This window comes from Pezoporus wallicus, unplaced genomic scaffold (assembly GCF_028554395.1).
Source record: "Pezoporus wallicus isolate ANWC-B61680 ecotype Strahan unplaced genomic scaffold, APGP_CSIRO_Pwel_v1 contig_5879, whole genome shotgun sequence".
Classification (NCBI taxonomy): domain Eukaryota; kingdom Metazoa; phylum Chordata; class Aves; order Psittaciformes; family Psittacidae; genus Pezoporus; species Pezoporus wallicus.
Genome location: NW_026637549.1, coordinates 51,389 through 74,134, shown reverse-complemented (window position 1 = coordinate 74,134; position 22,746 = coordinate 51,389). Strand labels below are relative to the sequence as shown.

The following is a 22,746-nucleotide window of genomic DNA, read 5'->3' as shown; positions in this document are numbered from 1 at the left end:
TGAAAGGCAGAGTTCAGTAATGTTAGTACTGGTGTAATAGCACAGACTGTGCTCTAGGAAGTAGGACTGCAATGCATTTCTGCAGTAACGGAATTTCAGTCATGTTACATCGTGTAGCCAGCTTGCTGAGGTTACCAACTATTAGAGGGAGGGTGTGTGTAGACAGAGTATGTCAGCTTGCACATAGTATTTGTCATGGTTAGCCTTTTTCCTCTGGATAAAATGTGCTACTTTCTTCAAGCAGTCAGCTGCTTACTGTTAATGGTGGGTCAACATGTGTATGGAGAGTTACTTCAAATAAGCTTGTGTACTGGCATACCCATATGCATCTTGTTTATTTTATCCTATTTATTTTTCAATGTCTGTTTCCCAAACCTGTATTAAAAAAAAAAAACAAACAAAAGCAAAATGAAAACCAAACAAAAAACAGCTCACCCCAACCCCCCAAAGCAAAAAACCAAAACCCCAAACTTCACTAATCAATTATATAGTATGCTGTCTTAGCATAGAGAAGCATTTTCACAGAATTCAGTAATGACTCTTCAGTTCAATGCATGAACTTAAAAAAAACTCAAACCAAAAACCAAACAAACAAAATCCTCAAACTAAAGCTCCATATGCTCACGAATGTATTCCAGCATTACTCAAAAATAAGAGTAAAAAAGTGTATGTAGATACCCACAAAACTAAACCTTATTTTTGAAAACAGTTGCTCACAAGTCTAATATCAGATCTTGCCATTCTCACCAGTCATACAGTCATGACAAAGCATACATATTGTTCTTAAACGGGTGGGTATATATTCAATGAAATTCACAGTGAATATAACCAATTTAAATACACACAAAACAAGTATGCATGAAAGGTGCTGAAATACTCATTTGCTGATTATTTGCTGAGCAGTAGGACATGAAGCGTTAGCAGACAGTCTCTTTGTTCTGGATGTGCTTCTAAGTTCGTCCCATGGCAAGGAAAAAATCTTCAAGTGCTTTATGTTCATATGGTTTTCAGGTGATTCATATTACGTGAGAATTAGCAAGGTGTTTTAAAGAGGGTATGAAAATAACTCTAGAAAGTCCAATTATTGTGAGTCACTGTTGACGCAATGTGCATTGATCTGGCTGAAGAAGGAACAGAGGGGGAAAAAACCAGTAATTTTTTCATAGAAGGACTAGTTTTCTTCTTCCCAGTCGTTGTCTAAGTTGCCTGCTTACAGGTGGAAGATAAGTGATGACTGCCATCTCCTTTAACCAGTGCGTGGCAGAGACTAATAAATAAGTGGAGAATTAACCCTTTGTTTTGTTTCTTATAAGCTGCACAATATATAGTTGTATTGTTACATTTCATCAAGATAATACACAGCATTTGTAGATTTTATGTCTAAGAGTACTTACCTGTAAGCTTAACAATGACTTTGTGTCTATGCTCCATCTATACTTCGTGAATGTTCCATCCCTGACGGTGTTCAAGGCCAGGTTGGACAGAGCCTTGGGTGACATGGTTTAGTGTGAGGTGTCCCTGCCCATGGCAGGGGGGTTGGAACTAGATGATCTTAAGGTCCTTTCCAACCCTAACTATTCTGTGATTCTACGATTCTGTGAAAGGTGAACAGCCAACTGACAGTGAGGCATTCTCGCATAATACCAAGAAATAAGAAAACAACATCAGGACAGTCTTTGTTACCTTGAGAAGGACTTGCTTCTGCACCATAATCAAACCACATAATGGCACGGGCAAAAATTTTGTGTAATGCTAAGATGTGAAGAAACAATCCTTTTAAGCTTAGGGAAAATTAACATAGTTGTCATGCAATTTTAGTTAGATAATGATCAATTAAAATTGAGTGACTATTAAGGCTGTGTGTCTTTTGAGAGGAAGTTATTAAAGAATGTTAAATATGTAGGGAAGTTACAATGCTTATTTTTTGGGTTTCTCAAATGGTTGTTTCAAATTGAGACAGATTGAGTATTTTGATAAAAGCTTCCTCAAAGAATGTCTCATTAAATATTTCATTGTGATTAAACATTAGAACCTTGACTGTTGCTAAATGCTTGGTTGACGAGAGCATGTGGAAGGGGGAGGAAGCCATCTTATATACTGAGGGATAGGAAAAATGGGAGAAAGCGAGCAAAAAAAAACCCGCGTACATAGTCTTGCTGTGCTTTCTCTTCAGTGTGGATATTCAGGAGAAATGACTCAGTGTTTCTCTCCTGGGCCACCTTCTAATACTTGGGAGGCACAGGAGAACCACAGGAGTTCTAGGACATGCAGGGTACAGGATGGAGGCAGAAGTTGTGTAAACAGGAGGTTTAGGGTTTGAATTACTTGATTAAAAGCTTAGAAATAATACAAGCTAGAAAAAGTGTATTTATTCATACTCTTTATTTAATTTTTTTTTTTTTTTTTATTACTGACTTTCACTTGAGTTAGTCAATAAAAGTTCCTGGAAAATGAGCAAAAATGTCATTTACTAAATCTGTACAGATCTTACTCCTGGAGAAAGGTGAGTACTTTAAAGGTTCACCGTCTACAGGAGCAAATAGCTGTAGGCCAAACCAAAGGGACAAAGGTAGTCAGCTGAGTACTGAGCACCATTCTGCAGCAGCCAACTTTGCTAGACCTTGATTTTTTTACACTTATTATGCATACAACATGAAAATATATTAAAAAAAAATTATTCAGACAATGACCTCAAAAAGGTTAAAAATATTTAAACCATAAAATTAATCTATTTCCCATTGACTTCCTTTATAGTTAGTCATAGCGCTTTGTATTATTTTCCATTTTGTGGTGAATAATGCTGAGATTATGAATAGGTTTACATTGCTGCTACAATGAGAGTCCTAAAGCAGGTCTTGGAGCAGCAAGCATAACTTGGAATTTACTGTTTTGCCATTGAATTAATTTAGAGTTTGGCCTATGTGGAACCAAAATTAGGTCAACATGACCTAGTATGTCAGCACTGAAGATCTTTAAACTTAAACATATTCTTCCCTTGTTTTGTGTTTTTTTTTCTGTTTTTTTTGTTTGTTTGTTTGTTTTTGGTTTGGTTTGGGAGGGGGGAGGGGGTGTTTTGGGGTATATTTGGGTTTGGTTTTTCTTACTTTGGTTTTTCTTACTTTAAATAAATCATAAATTTATCTGATGTTAATAGAAGATAAACTATTAACAACATTGTTTAGCTAGAATTTGAATTTTTGTAACTGCATAGGGTATTACAGAACATATGCTACTGAGCCACTTCCAGCTCTGTAATTAGAGCATTGGAGCTTAATAAATTGAACTAGCAAACATCTGCATTGTTCTTTAATACAAGTTTGTATGAATGACAGACTAGGTAACTCTGATTTTTCATCTCAAATTTTGTTCCTCTTGGACGAAGTTACATTAAAATTTTCAACTAACTTGTATTTTTGAACAAACCATGTAGCTGTTATGTATGTAAAGTACATGCATATTCTCTCTGTTCACACTTAGATTGCATATAGTCTGCATATAGAAGATGTGCTGTCTCTCAGGATAAAAGCAGAGTCCCTTAGAGGCTTGTATTCTGTGTAGATCCAGAACTGCTTCTCCCTTGTTTAGGCTGATCAGCTGAGTGTGTGCGTTACATTTGAGCCTGCTTGGGATCTTCACTATTGGTGCTATTCTGCATACATACCCTAAAGAGTCATTGTCAGCAGAATCAAGCTCCTTAGTAAGCTTAAAGCTATAGCTAATCTTACTCAGGCTATTTCATTTGCACAAGATACTTAAGATGTAGGAAACATCTGTCTGCTTACTGAGACAGGAATTAAGTAAGAATCCTGCAAAGTCCCTTCAGCTGAAACTTTGAATATATGTGCAAACACATAAACAAGAACATATTGGAAGGAAAAAAAGGAGTGGAATGCTCTAGGACAATAATTAAGACAGTAACCTGGAAGAGTACTGTGATATCCAGATCCCTCTTCCATCTGTTGTTTTTGTCCATTTGATTAACTTGTACATAGCAATTAAGAAACTTCCACAACTATGAATGACTTCTTTTCTAACATCAGTAGGTACAAATTTTGATGCCAAACCAGAACTTAAGCAAGTAGAACACCTCAGTCTTTCATTCACTCTTTACAACATGTGATAATTGATTTCATAGCAATATGGTGATATTCTCACTTGGATGATCTACAACAAAAATATTTTTTTTCAAGTGTATTTAGTTAAGGCAGTAAAGATATCTGAATGTGCCTAGAAATGTTCTGTAAGTTCCTTGAGAAACAAGTCAGTATTACATACTAGTTTAATAAAAAAGAAAAATCAGTTACCAGGTAAAGGGGAAACTGCCTTAGTACTATTAAGTAATAATACAATCAGGATGTGTTCTCCACAAAATTATTATGACAAAGTAATAAAGGTGTACAACAAAAACAAGTGTACTTTTATGACACTTAATATGTTACTATCAAAATGCATTAGCAAATAGATATTTGCATAGTCGTGATTTAATATCCTTCAGCCTTAGCCAGTTACTAAGAGCTTCTTACTCTGCCAGTGGGGAAAAAATATGACTGCTTAATTATCATAATCATAAATTTGAGCTTGTTATGGGTCTGCTTCCCCATCAGTATACTCTTTAAGTCATCAACAGCCATTACATCTCCTTAATTCTTTTCCCTTGCTTTTCCAAAACTACAAAATTAAAAAAAATCAAAAACAAAATAAAAAACCCAACAAAAAAAAAAACAACCAAACAAAAAAACCCCCAAACTGTAAGAAAAATCTTACAAAGAAGTCAGATTTTTGGCTTTTCTCATGAAAGAACATTTCATTAGCATCAGTAAAAACTTTGGCTATCAGAACTTTATGTACCAGAGTCTAAGTAGAGTTGTTCCTCTAACTAACAATGCAACCCCATCATGCTTTATTTCACCTACATTATTTTAGGATGTATTTATTTTTACTAAAAATTAGTTTATTATGGTATATATCATTTACAAAAGGGAATGAATTTTAGTTTTACAGTAGTCACATATTTTGAATTTTCAAAGCTTCATAGCAGCTCATGGTGGTTAGAAGGAATTATTAATGTTTTCCCCATATGAAAATATCCTGGAGACATTTGCTGTTTAGTCCCTGATTCAATACAGAATTTAAGCACCTACACATCTTAACACTAATTCAGTGTGACATTTAAGTATGTGTTTAAACTTTCCTGATTTTGCAAAGCAGTTGAATACTTGGTTAATTTTTAACCATTTTATCTGCAGTTTCATTAATATGGCTGGACAAATGCACATGTTGAATTCTGAGCATTTGGTGTAACCTAGTTAATTATTGAAGTGAGATTTGTGGTTATACATAACTAAAAAACATATTTATTGGTTTGCTGAACTAATATGAATATAAGCACATGCTTAAGTGATTCTGTGAATTGCAGCCATAACTTTGAATGCACTAATGGAAACCTGTGATATATTGCATTATTTCTGTGCCAGTCAGGGAAAGAATATTTCAGAATAAACAGTATTATTGCTCTGTAATCCAGATAACTTTTTTTTTTGTGAAAAAAGGGTTAAGAGAATGAGCAACTCATTTATGTGTGAATCTAAATATAATTTTAAAAGTTCCCTATTGCTACTGGGTATATCATGTCCTTAGTCTTATAGCCAAATCTGCAGAAGTGGTTCCTCTATCTGTGGAGAGACTTCTGCTCTCTTTTAGAAGCAGCATATTCAGATCAGCTTCAATCTCAGATTTGAAATACTATCTCATTCGGAAGTTCAACTGATAGTTAACTCCTTTGATCTCCAAACATTGCTGTCTAGAATTTCGAATCTCTAAGAATTATTCTTATAGAGTTTTGCTGTTTACAAGTTTGAACAATCTTCATTCTTTCAGCTTTCATTGCTGTTGAAGTTCTCCTGCAGATATGTTGGACATAATGCATAGCAAATAGTGGTGATGGAGGTTGGGGGTTTTTGTTGGAGGTCGTTATTTTTTTCATATGACAGAAAGCCACAAACATATACTACATGCCATGGAAAGCTGGATCTGTAAAATCACAGATAAGGAGTAATAAGAGCCTCTCTGAAGGTTTGTCTTCAGGCTTTTGAGCAGTCTGGTCTAGTGAAAGGTATCCTTGCCCATGGCAGAGGTGTTGGAACTAGATGGTGTTAAGGTTCCTTCCAACCCCAACCATTCTGTAATATTTCCCTGGACATGAAGAATGTGAATTCCATAACCAGAAATAATTAGTCTTTAGAGTTGGTGATACCTGTACTGCAACACTGCTAGTGGTGTTTCCTGCCAGCTGGTTTCCTTCTACCACTGTATATTTAGTTTACCTTATAAATCCCTCTTGCCATCGTAACCTTCTACCATTCATAAGGTATATTAAGGTACCCTAGCAAGAGAGCTGCACTGTACTGCACTGCATGCAATGTCTGAGGTACATTCATGCAGAGCACCAAAGATACATAGCTTATTCTACTAATTAATGTGTCTTACTACTACAAAAAATGATAGTTTCCTGAGGTACCATTTCTTGTGTTTCATGTTAAGTATAAAGAAATTGAAAGAATTGAGATTATTTCTACTGTGATTGGCTGTTTATTTAATTGTAGAGTTAAAATGTGAATATACGCCAGTCTGTGCTGCAGCTTCCAGAAAATATACCACATAGATTGATTGAGAATTGTGTGTATAATTTCCCTTATAGCTCAGTGAGAATAATGGGGTCAGCTCTGAATTCGCTGTAGGTTTTTGTCAGGTTCAGTGAAAATGCAGTACTGTGGGCTATATTTAAATTAGCAAGTAATTTGGCTCAGTAGGAGTGTAGCAATTGATGCTGAGTCCCTTCTGTCTGCAAAACATGCAGTTTGGGAATCTTAATTCAAACTGGATATAGTCTGTTTCCCTGCAATGAACTCTCCTGGCATGTGTTTGTCCTAAAGTGACCTAAAAGTCTGGTCAGTACTTTGGTCTGTGTGTCCCCATGTTATGGGAGGAGCACACCAGCCACATTGGAAGTGTTGCCTTCCAAAGTTATCTGGCTGAGATACACCAATCTTTACTTCAGAGTCACAGGAAGTGAGGATGATTAAGAGATTTGTTTTAGAATTTCATTCCTGCTCCAGCAGTTTTGCAGTAAATCTGAAAAAGGCATGTAGGATTATAGTGTGGGTAACTTTGACATACCTTCTTCCCCTCCTGTTTTCCCACATTTTTCCTTTTGGCATTTCAGGTATTTGAGATTCTCTTTCATTTGACTTTTCATGATGAGGTTAGAACAAAATGCTGAATACCTTGAACAAAGAAAGACTCCCTTGGTTTAGATTTATGAGTAGCTTGTGCACTTGCTATCAGTTATTACCCATTCCTGTCATGTAAAATTATTCTTCTGGTGTGAAATCAAAGGCTAGAAAGTGACTTGTTTTCTATAGTCAGTAAAAACTTCAAGAAGACTCAATGGGAGTCTTTGGCAGTTGCCTAAATCCTGCTTTTTAATTTATAAGGATTTAGAAAACAGAACAGTTTATAGAACTGAGAAGATGTATGTTAAATTTCATTATTTAAAAGGCTTGTTATATAAAATAAAATGCAATGAGGCATTATAACTTTACTAAGGAGGGTATTTTATGGGCAGAAGTGCAGTAAAATGAAACGTGCAGTCCTCTAGTGTTTTGTCTTTGCCTACCTTGGGTAGCAGAGATTTTGAGTCTTGTATATGCGGGGATTTTTCTGGAGTTTTTTTGTTTCCTTTGTTTTGGAGGGGATTGCATCTGTTTTCATAAAGGAAGGATCTACAAAGGACCCTAGCCAGCAGCTACTGACACAAGCGACAGTTATAAGGGAGAGTATATGCCTGAAGACCTAATCTGCAGTGAGCTCAGAAGAGCTCCTTAGCTAAATGCAACTAAATCAGCTACACTGTGTAATTAACTTATAACAATATTATTCATTATATATGTAAGTTGTTCTCTATATGAAATTTGTAATGTGCTAAGTAATGATTAGGAGTTTATTGTATTAATTAATTCACATTATCATAATATAATTCTGATGTATTTCATCTTGTTAGTGCTTTTACTCTTAGTTGTTCTTAAAAGAAATGTCAAGGATATCAGGAAAATATGATGTGGGGTTTTTTTGCACACAGACTGGGAAGCATCTATATTCAAATGAAATTAAAATCTTAGTCCTTGTCTTGATTTTGTAATTTTCCTTGTTAGTGAGTACAGGAACGTGTTGAGGAAAGGTAGAAGCCAACGATACTTTATATAAGTCAAAAGCAAGGTGAATAAGCTTTAAGGTTGGTCCCACTCATACTCAGAGAGACGTACAGAGTTTAAAGTAGAAAGAAGCTTAGAGGACTGAGAAAATGACTTGAAGAAGAAAGGCAGAGATTTTCATGACATGTGAAGCTACCAATGGAGGTAAATCTGGAAAAGGAGTTTATTAAATATGCAAGCCATGCAAAATGTAAAGTGGGCTGTGTGTACACTGATACCTTAGCCTGACTAAGCTACAAAACATGGGTCTCTGAGTACACATGTAAAACTGTGAAAAATAGCGCAGATTGAAATTGCAATCATTCTGTTTTCATGTGAGACTTAATCCTGATATGTTTAAATGAGTTAATGTAAATGAGTTGCTTTATCAGCTTCTTCCTGACGACATCGTTTACCTTTTTCCCATGCCAGTAAAGATCCTGTCTCAGAACTTTACTTTCACAGGTCTACCAGAGCCCTACTTTTCAGACTGCCTGTTTGTAGCTGTGAGTGACCAAAGAAATCATGATCATGCTGACCCAAGTGCCCATTGAGGACATGAAGTACAGTTATTTCTGAGAACACAGTATATAAACCATTCTGTTACAGGTAACAAAGAGGGAGATCCATTTTGTATTCATTTTGTATCAAATTAAATTTATGGATATTTACTTATATAAGTTTAAGAAATGAGTTCTTAAATTAATTCATTAGAATAACTTCTTGGTTAGAAAATGAGCGGTGTGATAGCCATTTCAGTTTCTTTCCTCTGCCTTCTAATTCTGATGGGCTTAGTTTAGAAGAATAGTCTACTTGTTGACTGCGTTCAGAATTGCTGTTAAAACTAGGAAATTCATCTGAGTTACTGATCCTTTGAGTGCATGATGAATATGGTATGCTGCTGTTTTAGTGTATGTTATGTAGTCATAGCTGTTGTGTTCTTGATGCTATGAGGGAGAAAGATAAATCAAGAAAGAGCAAGAAAGGCCCAGACAGTGGAGATCCTCTTCTTTAAAAAATAAGCAAGCACTATTTAGTTCTGAGAGACTTATATATATCATAGAGAGTTCACGTCTCAAAATATATATATATATATATATGAATAGCGATGGTGTATCAGCCATTTAAATTATGTGCACCATTGATTTTATAGAGTATATTATACTGGAGGGAAATATTATGGGGGAAATACCTAAAAAATTCACAGACATAGAGTTGTCTGCAGTATTATTTGCATATCTAGAGAGTTGATAGCTTAATTGAGATTCCAGTACTACAAAAATATTCTTTGTATCTCCAGATCTGCATGTTTTCTACATTTTTATGGCAAAATCCCAAAAGGAACATGATTTAACTAAACTGAAAGTGGGTGGATTTAGCCAAGAAACACAATCTTATGTTACCATCTGAACCAGGTGGAACTAGAGGCAAATTACTGAGCATAAGATATTCCATGTCCTTACTGGAACAATTTGTACTAAAGAGCCTCTACAGACACATAGCCAAGGAACCCTTTATTCACCGTTTTTGATTTTATAGTTTCTTCATTTAAACTGAGGTTCTGAGGGTAAAACATTGCATATTCTTTGTGAAAATCCCAAGATTACTTAGGCTTATAACATGCCAAAGAATGGGTCAGAGTTGTTGTCCTTATGCTGTCATTTTGTGTAGCTACTGGTGGCGTCACCAAGGCTGAATGGGCTGATGTGGGCTGATGTGGCACACCAGAGTGAAATTCATAGGACCATGCATTTTAGTGCTTTTCAGTGCATCCTGATAGACAGTCTTACTTTAAGAGATGCTCCTATCAAGAGCTGTGCTAGCATGTCAACACACATGACACAGTGCACTATCCTGGAATATGCACCCGCTTGCACTTTAGTTTAGTACCACCAAGCCACATACACATTCTTCCATATCCATTTAATGTAGACAGGGCACCCTTTCCCTGGCAGGCTGTGGTATCATCCTGGTAATGAGGTAGGTTCCTGCCTAGAAGGCTGTCCTTGGTGTTAAATGCAAAACTGCTGCAGCGGAAAGACTGTTCATGCAGCCATTCCAGTCCCTACAGTGATGAAGGAAGAGCAACTCATCTGTGCTGGATTGTCTAGGCTGTTCATATATGCTTTCCTTACTCTTTTGCTCTGACTTTTCATGTTTTCCACTCTATAAGTCATATGTTTTATTTTATAACTCATCATTTGAGATAAGCATCAGACTTGGCACCAGTCACTTCAGAGTTGATCATAGTGTTAGCCATTTACACTGTTACCCTAAAAATTCTTTGCCAGATTTGTCCCATGTTTAAAAAGTAATTAATCCATATGTATTGCATGTTCTGCATTACTTCTTTCTTAGGTGCATCCTTAGCATTCAGAAAAATAGGGTAACGCAGAATTCAACAGGAATCAAGTAGCATAAATCTTGCTGTTGTCTGGAGAAGCAGATGCAAAATAGGATTCTGTGGACTTTTATACAACTAGTATTTTGGAATAGCAAGATACATCAGATTTTACAGATCCAGCCTTTCCAATTTTGACCAAAAGGGAAAAAAAAATCAGTAAAACCAGCCTTGAAAGCCAGTTCTCATCCCTACAGGCTTTGTCTATCTTGATGCAGCATTAGAGAGTAGCCAAAGGTCTCCTACCTTGCATCCATAAAATCCCATAGCTGGTGACTCAGAGAACTCTTTTTGTTGTTCTTCCATCTTATGCAAACTCCATGTCAAGGCAATTATGTCAGATATTTGTTGACATGTTTGAAAAGGTGATATGTGATTTGACATATATAACTGATTTATCATCTACCTGAAATATCCAACCACATTCACTTGGGCTAGGGTTATGGAGAAAGAAGCATCCCTGCTATTAAAAATAGTTTGCCTTTGCACTCTGGGTTTCTACTTGCCTCACTTGATTTCAGTGAGAGTTTCAGTGTGGTGATCTTATTTCTTTTGTTCTGTCACTTTTGCACTGAGTACATTATAGCACTGAGAGGAGGCTCTTCCAATGTCTAGATAAAAAAATGCTGTGTTAAGCCAAAAAAACCCCACAGTGACAGGAGGGTTCTTTGTTACTTCTTCAGTTCAGGAAGATAACTAGCAGTTCAAATGCTGCCTGTTTTCTGTTTTCATTGCAAAATATCTCTGAAGAAACTTAAGCACTTTTTGAAGGAAAAAGCCTAAACAATAGATGTCTAATGAGAAAAAAAGTAATTTTCTGTGATAATTTTTGAAGTTATTAAATTAATAAGAACAGCCTTAGTTAAATGACATTTCCCTTCTTAGGAGTGTTATTGACATTTTGATATGAGATAGAGAGACCTTTAATGAGATCTCAATCAAAGGCAATATTCATATAATGATACATGAATTCATAAATGCTAGTCAAATGAAAATGCTGTAGTCCATTTTGGCCTTCACCTTACGTAAATCTGTACAGGTCATAAGATGAAAACACTCAGTAAATGACATCTAATACTCTTTCGCTTGACTGTCTAATTATGTCGGGCTAATTGTGTGAGTTAATGTTTGAAGCTGAATCTTGCAGTGTAACTTAATCCATCACCCAGACAAAACACATGGAAAAGGTACTGGAATTTTCTCCTTTGTTAGACGTATGACCTCTTTAATGTTTGAGTTTATGGATATTTACCTTCTCATGAAAAAATAAAAGGAGATGTTAGTTAAAAAAAAAAAAGGAGGTGGGTGTCAAAATTGATGTAAAATATTTCTTAACTACTGAAGAAAACAGCAGACAAGTAGACAGGTCCTTAAATTAACTGCTAAAGACCTTTGTTTTTACTAATGGTTTTGGAAAGGCTTTTTTTTACTAGTTTAATTTACAATCTCTTAACATTTTGTTGTAACTTCAGGGGGAACAAAATAGTAAAAAATAAGCACAATGCATGGATTTCTTCACTGCTTGAAGAGGAAAGGTGGAGAGATGTATGAACTGCTATTTCATCTCTGCTTTAACAGACAATCAAGTTTACTGGTAGAAAATCTGTTCTTTAAGCTGGTTTTAGGGATGGAGCATAGACACCATATTATCATCCTGGGTGATCTGATAATATTGATGCCTGAGTCCAGTTGTAAGGATTGTGACACCAGTGGCAGAGAGGGAAGAGGAGGGAGTCACTTGCCTGTTAGTTTCTAGACACTCCAGGCAATAGCCCTTACTAGAAGTGCTTTTCAGCAAATTCACAACCTCAAAGCACTTGGAAAAGAGACAGATTTCATTATCTGTTTTATTCCTAGCTAAAATTACTTTTTGGAGGCTGTTCAGGAAGCCATAGGTAGAACTGGGAGCAGAGTGAGTTCTATTGAATTTTAGATAATTTTATCAAGGGGGAACACTGTCTCTGACTTTCATACTGAGCTCTTAAATCCACTCATACATTAAATATTTTTTTTTTTTTGCCATAAATTTCTTTTCATTAAGTACCGATAAATCAGTGACATTAGTCTTCATACTTTTGATCATCTGCAAATAATCTGTGCTGTGGATTATACATCATGTTGTCTGAGCATGAGCCCAGAATCAGAGCAGCCACCTTCACGTAATACCAGTGTGTGTAATACTCTGTGTGCATACCAGATCAGGCAGCGATAGATTAGGGATGCACAGTCAGTGTCACTGACTTTTTTGTCTTCATTATGTCTTTTTTCTCTGTGTTTGTAGTTTAACTGACATACGGTTTAAGGCACTTCTTTCTTTAGTTAAGTTATCCCAAGTCCATGCCAGAAAATGACTTGAACAGCAAATAATCAGGACCAGTAATTCTGATTTGTCAAGATGTTAAAATGAAGCTTACATGCAAAACAGCACTTAATCTTGTGTGCACAGTATTAGATACCAGTTTTTTGTGTACAAACAAAATATTAAAAAAGTCATGGGTCTAATGAATTTGGGTTCTTGTAACTTCCGTTGCTGCAGTATACCTGCATTTCGCAAGCAGTAGTCAAAAATTTGACTACCTCACCTCATTTCATTTTGTAACCCCAGAAGTAAGTACACTTGATGTCACTTGATTCACAACTACATTCATGTTACTAGTTATCCCTTAAAAATGGCTCTCATGAATAATGAAAATAAATCCCCTTTCTGCTCCCATAGCAAGAGGTTTTAAGTGCTACCACCTGGCATCTTAGGGAAAGATCATAATAAGCATGTTTTCTTACAATAGTTCATTGAGATGGTACATGGCAAGAATGAACAAATTTCCACTTTTAGTGCCAAATTAGAGGCTCAATCTCTACTCAGGCAAAAATCAATAGCAGCTTTGCGAGACCAAGATATAGATAGTTGTTTTTAGAAGCGTGATTTATAAAATCCTTATTTTGTCTATACTACTGCTCTTGTTTCTACTGTAGGACGTTTAAAGCCAAACTGCTCTTCTTTCCCCACTGTGTGTTCAGCCTTCTTTTCTGTCTATTCTCTCTTCATTTGTATTCAGCCCTTTACTCTTCTTCCCTCTCATGGCTCATTCATTTATCCTATAACGCCCATTTATTACTACCTCATCTTCACCATTCTTTCTTTTTATCTCTGTCACTTCTCTGTCACTTTTGTGTGACAGGAATTGTTCCTGCTTAACAAAATCAGTTTTTAATTCCATTTAGCTAAGTAGGTTCAACTGCTTTGTGTGGACATTGAAGCAGTTTAAAAGTGGCTAAAACAGTTTTAGCTTAACCCAATTAAACTAAATCAATTTTGGCCACTCTTTAACCACTTTAAAAGCAACCACACAAATGAGTGCATCAATTTTGTCTAAATTAATTTAGATAAATCAGCACATTTCACATCTGTAAACCCTTAGTATCTCTTTTGCCATTCATTCTTGTGAGAGCAGAGTTCCACACATTTTCATTTTGTCTCAATACTCTTAATCTCTGGACCAGGCTCATTCTGGAATACCTTTGAAAATTGTTTCAGATAAGCAGACTGCAAAATACAAAATTTCAGAATACAAAAAAATGGTTTCAAAAAAACGCTGCCTCATAGCACAGTGCTGTGATTAACTCAGTACTGGGGCACAGAATGTGTTCTTGGAGATTTAAGTTCACCATCATTAACTAGTGTAGCCTGTCAGAAAATGTTAGTAGGGCTTCTCAGATACCAAATATTGGAAAATGCAAGGGCAAATCTCAAAAAAAATTAATTAACAAATGTGTTATTTGTGTCAACCTCAGTTTCTCCTCTCTTTTTCTTAGATGGTAATAGCTATTCTGTCAGCCAGTATTAAGGGGTTTCTGCTTTAACGCTGTCAGATATCAAGAAATGAAGCATGCAAATTAGAGTTGGAAGACTGCATACCCCAGAGCAGCAACTCTGAAGCACTAACTGGCCGTGTTCAGTAATCACTTGAATATAAGTTGTTGCTAGAAAGGCAAATATGATCCTTGAATTTCTTTTGAGGGGAACACTGAGTAAACATAGCATACTCTGGGTGCAGTCTTGGTGAATTTGCCCAGCTGTAGCATCCATATTTCAAAAGGATGTTGAAAGATTCAAGGAAGTTCAGAAAAGTGTGACAGGAGTGGTTCAGAAGGTTTAAGAGCTTTGTTGGAAAAGACAGTGAAGAGACAACTTGATCAGTCTAAATGTAGCTTAATGGGAAAAACATATGCGGTAGTTGGCAGTCTGTTAAGACAACAAAGATCCTCAATATATAAGCTGAAACTAGACAAATCAAAGTTGAACGTGAGTCACTGAAACTTAAAAATTAAGCAAATTAATTAGGAAGACAATGTGCTTCTTTTCTCACTGGAGCTTTCAATTCAAGACAGTACCATTTCTTGACAAAACAATATGACTCAGGAAGAAATTGTATTTATTTAGGAACAGCAGTGTGGAGTGTTAACACTCATTTCCTATTTAGGCAGGAAATCATAATGAACTTTGCATACGTGTGAATCCTTGGTCAGTGGACCATTCGTACATCCTTAGATTGCACAAGGAATTCTTGTTCCAAAAGTTAGAAGGAGGGGAAGCGGCATCACACAGGCGGGCTGCTGCTGGAACTAGTCCTTCCCATTCTAACCTGCTAGAGCTCCTCTAGCTTCTCAGTTCCTCTGCCTGTTGACAGTCATTTTCTGCTCCAGCTTACATACTGCAATACTGCTGCACATAGAATAGTTTGGATTGGAAGGGACCTTCAAAGGTCATCTAGTCCAACCCCCCTGCAATGAGAAGGGACATCTTGAATTAGATCAGGTTGCCATGACCAGCCTGGCCTTGAATGTGTCCAGGGATGGCACATCCACAAGCTCTCTGGGCAACCTGTTCCAGTATTTTACCACTCTCTCTGTAAAGAATTTCCTCCTCACCTCCAGCCTGACTCTCCACTCTTTTAGTTTAAAACCATCACCCCTTGTCCTGTCGCAACAGGTTCAGCATGTGTAGCAAAAGAAATTTTGAATTTCGTACAGCTCAAAGGAGGCAAAATCTCTTAAAAGCAAGAGGTGAAAAATATTGCAGGAAATATAATAAGATTTAAGTGTATCAGTATATAAAATATTATGATGAAAGGGTCCCAATGACTACAATATTAATTAAGCATAGAATCATGGAATAGTTAGGGTTGGAAAGGACCTTAAGTTCCAACCCCCTGCCATGGGCAGAGACACCTCCCACTAAACCATGTCACCCAAGGCTCTGTCCAACCTGGCCTTGACAGTGGCTTGCAGATGGACAGTGGCTTAGCAAATTCATTTGCCAGCTCTTTCAGGACCCGCGGATGGATTTCATCAGGTCCCATGGACTTGTGTACATTCAGGTTCTTCAGATGGTCTCGAACCAGATCCTCTCCTACAGTGGCCCTAGGGTCTTCATTCTCACAGTCTCTGCATCTGCCTTCCAAGACTTGGGTGGTGTGGTCAGAGCCTTTGCCAGTGAAGACTGAGGGAAAGAAGTCATTAAGAACCTCAGCCTTCTCCAAATCCAAAGCAACCTCTTACGTAATACATAATACTGTGGGTTTCTATTTTATCTGCCAGTTACCATGAGAAGGAAGTTTATGTAAAGGAAATTGTGTGGAAAACTAGTAGGAAAATTTCCCATTTGATGTTTAACAAGCTGGCTTACTTGATCTGCACTTTATTACATATTTCTTCATGGGATGGTTCATAATGTTCCCAAAGTATTGTCAAAACAAATATTTAATTAAAAAAATTCTATTCTTTAAATGTCCTCCTTGATCACATCATCTCAGTCAATTTCTTCAGCCTTTACTCTCCCTTCTGTTTGAAATCTCAAAAAGTAATTGGAGTTGATATGTGCCATGTGGGGCTTCACCAAAGCTATTTAAAGACTACTGAATTTAAAAGGCCACATTGACTCATATCACAATTTAGAAGTGTGGTTAATGGCAAGAAATTTTTTTTTCTTTAGTTCAGAGAAAAATAATAATTGAAAATACTGCAAAAATGAGCATGTCCGTATGCGAAATTCAGTTGAAAAGCAGTATAGTGTAATTGCAAGGTCTTCCTCACCCTTGGCTTACTGCTTAAACTGCGTGGAGCTGTGTCATTTTGTGTATCATTTCTCTTTAACTATATTTGAAGTTAAACAGCATGTATGGTGTCTTTTTCTGTCAAGATGAGTGACAGCTTCTATAATTCCCTTGTTTCACAGAATATAAATATTCCAATGACTGTTTTGATGGCTGCAGTCATTGAGTTTTAACATGTATATTTCTTGATTGCCTTGTTCTGATAATTTATGGTCAGCTGCCAAGAACAACTAAGCCTTGCAATTAAAGATGTTTTCAAGTTAGACTAAAAAAATAAATAAGGTTTCTAAATGTAAAACACATGTAAAATAACACAGATTTCTTGTATTTGGGTGATAGAAGCAGACTGGGCAATTGATAATCCCCCAAGAGGTGACTTTCTGGATGCCCCTGACTGCTACTAATTTGCATAAGATTTCAAAATGCAGGGTGCAGACAGTTATGAAATTGTTGCTGAGGAATCTCTAGCACAAGGATGTATGTCATAGCTTGGCTGGTCAGGTCATGCTAGAAGACTGTATGCTGGGTCCCGTGTTCTTCTTGAAAATGTGTAGGCTCCTTGTAGGTGGAATATAAAATCCCCTGGATGGCAAAAATCTGCATTTTCTGCTAACTTGGATATATACACACAAATATATTGAACAGCTGACCAGTTAGAAATACCAAGTGGATTTAGAATTCTTGCCTTTGGGAAAGTTTATTATACCTCCATTCCTGATTTAGCTTTCCGTAGCAGAAGCAAAAATGGGTGTTATTAGTTGAAGTACTGTAACAGCTACAAGATTCCAAGGTAAAATTGGTAGCTAGTGTCTCAAATGGATGCAAAATGCATGATAATCATAATAAAAAAAAAAATAAATAGACCCTAGTTTTACTTGCAGTAATTCAGTTAGTATATAAAGATGTCTTGTGTCAGTGCAAATTTAGTGAAATGGTTAATAGGGCTATAGCCCTTTTATTCACAGTGCTGTGCATATCTTAACCTTTCTGGTATTCAGCAAATTTAATATCACAAACATTTGACTATGAAACCACAGCTGTCTTACATATAAAGGCTGATGGTGAAATTGTACATCAATTTGTCCTATTTTAGAACAGGAATGAATGCTTGTCTTCTAGATAAATATGTATCACTTGCCAAGGATAGCATTATCATGCAATATTATTTTTTATCATGTGAAGGCTAGAGGGCTGCGGTATCTTCAGCTTATGGCTCTGTCGGATAGAGGAGTCAATGCGTTCCTCTCCAAATCACTTTTCTAGCCAGTTGGTTGAAACCTTATGTTCTGCTTTGTCCAGTCTTTACCACCCTTGGAAGTGAGTGGCCCAAAAGCATGATAGGAAGGACAAGCAGGGTCTGTTTTCTCATGTATGGGTCAAACTGCAGACTCTCTGGAAATCGGCGCTTGTATGCCACGAAGGGTAAGATACCTTAGAATATCATCATGAAACTTGCCCGTGGATTTGCACTGCTTAGTTTGTATAAGCTGTTGCTTGCAAGCACATTCAAGGATCATAAAGAACTTCCTTGGGATTGTCAAGCTTTTTTCACAACCATTCTTTGTTTGAACCAGATAATATGGATTTTGTTTGTTAAAAAGGAAAACAGACTCAAAAAACATATTAGCACAGTTCTGTTTTCTGCAGTATACCTATATTTAGTTCTTACAAAGTCAGCCAGATGAAGTCATGTTTCCTAGAAAAGCCAGGGGAACTTTTTTCAAACCCGATTTTCTAATGAACTAAAGACCTGTTCCTTTACCTGGCCAAAGTGCTTTTAACTGTGCTTTTAAATTTATGCTTTCAAATGACATAAGACATCTTTATACACTGACTGAATTACAGATACCTCACTGCAAATGAAACTATAGTCTACTTTTTCCTTTTTTTTTTTTTTTTTTTAACCGTTACCATTAGCAAGTATCTGCCAATAGGAATTACAGCATTAACTGTCAGAAGTCACTACCAAGTATTAAGTGGTTAGCCCTCTGTCAGTGTTTTTTTCTGGATACAGGGATCTGACAGTGAAGTTCTGTGCACATGATCAATGTCTTACTGATTTCATAGGGCTGATAAAAACACATGGTCTCATAGAATTCTTACAGAATCATGCAGTCCTAGGGTGACAGTTGGACTTGATGATCTTAAAGGTTGCTTCCAACATAGCTGATTCTGTGATTCTGTGTGTTTAAATTTGAGCTACTCTCATCAGTCTAATGATTAAACTGCTGCAGGTAATTCTAGCTGTTGGTGCTATTTTAATATTAATTTGTGAATGATCTATACTGCGTTGCAAAAAATTCTGAGACTTAATGTTTTCTTCTTGCACTTGATCAAGTTTTAAATAGTATTTTTGCAAGCATCTAAGTGCAATATAACATTGAACCTGGATGGAGTACATCTAGGCTTCAGAGTACCAAACAGTCCTATCAGTACACCATCTAGACATTAATTTCCCACATAAAGGGTTTACTAGCACTTTGCATGTAAGTTGTATAACTTGTGACCAGCTGCTTCCATGTGCGGTGCGTAACGGATGGGAACATATGGCTTTAATTAAGTAGCCTATTCTAGCTGATTTTTAGGCATCTATCCACATGGCATACAATATTTGTTGAATCCAAATCAAGTTTCACAGCTGTCTCTCGAGATAAACTGATTGACTGACATGAGCTGCTTTTAAACACTGTCAGGTTAGTTCCCATAACCTCAGGAGATTCAAACAATGGGAAGAAATGGCTCAGCCATATGTGTTAAAGTTCATACGACTAGGTCTGTATGAGCTTTAGTCTGTATGAACATTTCAGGCTAACTTTAATGGATTTCTGTTGCTACTAATGCTGGCAAGCAGCAACACAAGATCCCAAATGATAAGAAAACTCCATGTTTTTCTGATTTGACTGTATTATGTACAGTGGCTCAACACCAATCTGAACTTTAACAGTAAGGACATGCATAGCAATTTTGAAGTGGAAGAGGATAATTACCAAAGTGCAGAACTGATGCCTCACTGCTTCACATCAGGTTAGAACAGGCTGGTGTTAGCTATTAGGAAAAACAGTAGAAAAGGTAACCACCAAATATGAGACAAGTCATGTTCAGTGCATTGAACAGCAGATGAGTGAATCTACATGTGATATAGTCTGATTGTGGGATGTACTTGCTGCTGTAAAGGGAAGAAAATAAAAATCAGGGTTATGAAATGTGAGGGATTATTCATACAGCTTATGAAAGTGCAAGTGTGTTTTTACTAGTCTTTTGGAGTGATCTGTGCTGAAAGCGAAGACAGATAATCACTGCTGATCTTACATAATACGCTGACCATAAATTTTACTAAAGGTTTCAGGTGTAAAGTTAGAAGTTTTTCATTTTATTGGCAGGCTTGGGGAACACCTTTTGTATCTTTAGGTTTGTCTCCTTTGTTGAATTTAGGTTGCGTTTAATTACACAATATGTAGAAAGCGAGACATGGGCTAAAAAGGATTATGAAAATAATTTTAGAGGCCATGAAATTCTTCTTGGGTAAATTAAGCACTTGGAAAACTGATTGAATCTTATAATGAATTTTGATTTACTGATTTTCTGTAGTATAGTGGTGATGGCAAGAACCCAAAACTGACAAGTGCTGTGAGGGAAGGGTGAGAGCACTCTAAATGCCAAGTTTGGAGCTCTGTAATTAATAGGCTGTCTCTGGTCTCTATGAAGATAAGAAGATAAAGATTGTGAATTTGAGAATATGTATTGATAGGGATAACTTCCTACAGTCCATGATTTATACATCTGTGATAGACCTGTGCTCTGTGACTTGTAACGCTCTTGAAAATACTGTGGTGAGCTGGAATGTTATTTATGCCAGAAGAAATAGGATTAGTCAAAGGATGGCACGTACCTTTCTTAACACATATAGACTGAATATTAATATAAGACAGACTGAGGGGGAAGTTGATGAGTGACCCTTAAACAAAGGAATGAAGAAGATGAATGTAAACCCCTCAAGACTCAACCCTTGCTCATGGGGATTAGGGATAGACTAGTTTCCTTATCTTTCCTGAGCCTGACAAGATGGTATATTGGTCCAGAAAGATCTTTATTACTAAAAATAGTCTTGAAAGTTGTTCTGTTGTTCTTTATCGTGTTACATTTCAATCTTACAATGACTTTTAAATTTAAAAAATTCTTTTCTGTTAGAATGTTGGGGATTTTTTTCCACATTTAAGTTTATTTAATATTTGATGTGAACTGTGACATAAATAAATTTCAAATGCTAGATTGAATCAAAACTAATAAATCAAAAGGAAATGATGTTTCAGATAGGTTTTCATACCTCCCATTCAGGACAGTCATGACAGTAACTGACCTTTTATTCTGTGTTTGTATAGCTCTTCTTGGCACAGGAAATCATGACAAAAATTCTTAAATGCTGTGTTAATACAAATAATAAATAACTTTGTCCTGGCATAGGGCACTAGGAAGAACATTGATGGAAGCAATCACAATATTTTTGGTTGCAGAAAGCAGCATTTTTATATGGCAAATAATACGTTTTCTGTGTTCACGCTGAAATTTCTAACCAAATAGAATTAATCTTTTTGAACTAATCTCTACACAATTAGAGATTTGGGAATTTTGAGTGTCCGTGTCGAACTGCTTTGCTCAGGGGTTTATGTTTGGAAGAACAGTGTCCTGGGTTCAGCAGTAGCAGTCATTTTTCTCCTTGGTAGCTGGTGCAGTGCAGTGTTTTGCCTTTCAGCTTGGGAACAGAGCTGATAACAATGATGTTTTGGTTTGGCCAAGGACTTTGTGAGCCTCATGCTCTGCCAGGGAGGAGGGGAAGCCAGGAGGAAGCAGAGACAGGACACCTGACCCAAACTGACCAAAGAGCTATTCCATACCACAGCACGTCATGCCCAGGATGTAACTGGGAGTGAGCCGGAAGGGCTGGGAGACTGCAGGGTTGGAGGAGGTATGGGTCGGTGCTTGGTTGGGCTGGGGGGGGGGGGGGGAGTTATCAGTTGGCTGGTGGTGAGGTGTTGTATTCTCTTCCCTTGTTATTTCCTTTATCATTGTTATTATTGGTGGTAGCAGTAGTGATTTGTGTTATACCTTAGTTACTAAACTGTTCTTGTCTCAACCCGTGGGAGTTGCATTCATTTTGATTCTCCTCTCCATCCCTCCGGGAGTAGGGGGAGGACAGGAAGGGGGGGAGTGAGTGAATGAGTTGCCTGACTGGGTTTAAACCACGACAAACTGATAGCTGCAAACTTTATGGTTCTCTCATTAGCAGCTAGACCATTGCTGTTTGGAAACCATGGCAGCAAGATATGATGATGTCAATAAAAAAATGCCTGTGTATCAGAGTGGCACTAATAATGGTTAATATACCAACAACAGTTGTTTTGTAAGATAATTGTTTAATATTGAAACCTCATATTAGAACTACTTATGGTCTACAGTGAAGGATTCTGAACTGCTGAATTTGACTTGTGTGATTTTGTGTTGGTAACTTGAGCTCTGTCTAGTTTTTTTTAATCTAAAATTGACCGCAAGTATTATTTCAGCAATGAATTTTAGTGCCAGCTTCATCTACAGAGGAAAGAAGAAAGCTGACTAACAGTGAAAAAATGATACTGTATGCTTTTACCTATGATAGTTTTGACTTTGCTCTCTGCAATTCTAATTTTCCAGTAGTTCAAGGACTAGACATTTTGTTTCACCAAGGAAAGTTGTGTTATCACCTGCCAGTGTAAGATAGGGGAGTTTGCTTTTAGTTTGGTTTGGTTTTGTCCAGTTAGGGTGTTTGTTGGGTGTATGAAACTGTGTTTTCCATCCCCCCAAGAAGTAGAGTGTAGAGTGTGTGTGGAGTCTGCATTTGGCTGTGAGTTGAGTCCAAGGTACTTTTGCTTGTTCTGAGTTTGTCTTTCAGTAGGTCCATCTGTGTTGGTAGGCCTGCTGGTATAAGCAAGAGGTCTGCTTCCCTCCCTGC

At 36.8% G+C, this 22,746-nt stretch overlaps 1 protein-coding gene across 2 annotated transcripts in view; it reads left to right on the top strand.

The window, feature by feature from the left end:
• DGKB (diacylglycerol kinase beta) overlaps positions 1-22,746 on the top strand; it is a 206,011-nt gene that overhangs the window by 150,431 nt on the left and 32,834 nt on the right. Inside the window, exon 22 of one of the 2 annotated variants that reach the window (XM_057406185.1) lies at positions 8,715-8,768. The exons of the other annotated variant lie outside the window; for it this stretch is intronic. Coding sequence (XP_057262168.1) covers positions 8,715-8,753 — 39 coding nt within the window. The 3' untranslated portion in view covers positions 8,754-8,768. Of the gene's footprint in view, positions 1-8,714; positions 8,769-22,746 lie in introns of those variants that run through there. 2 annotated transcript variants of the gene reach the window in all.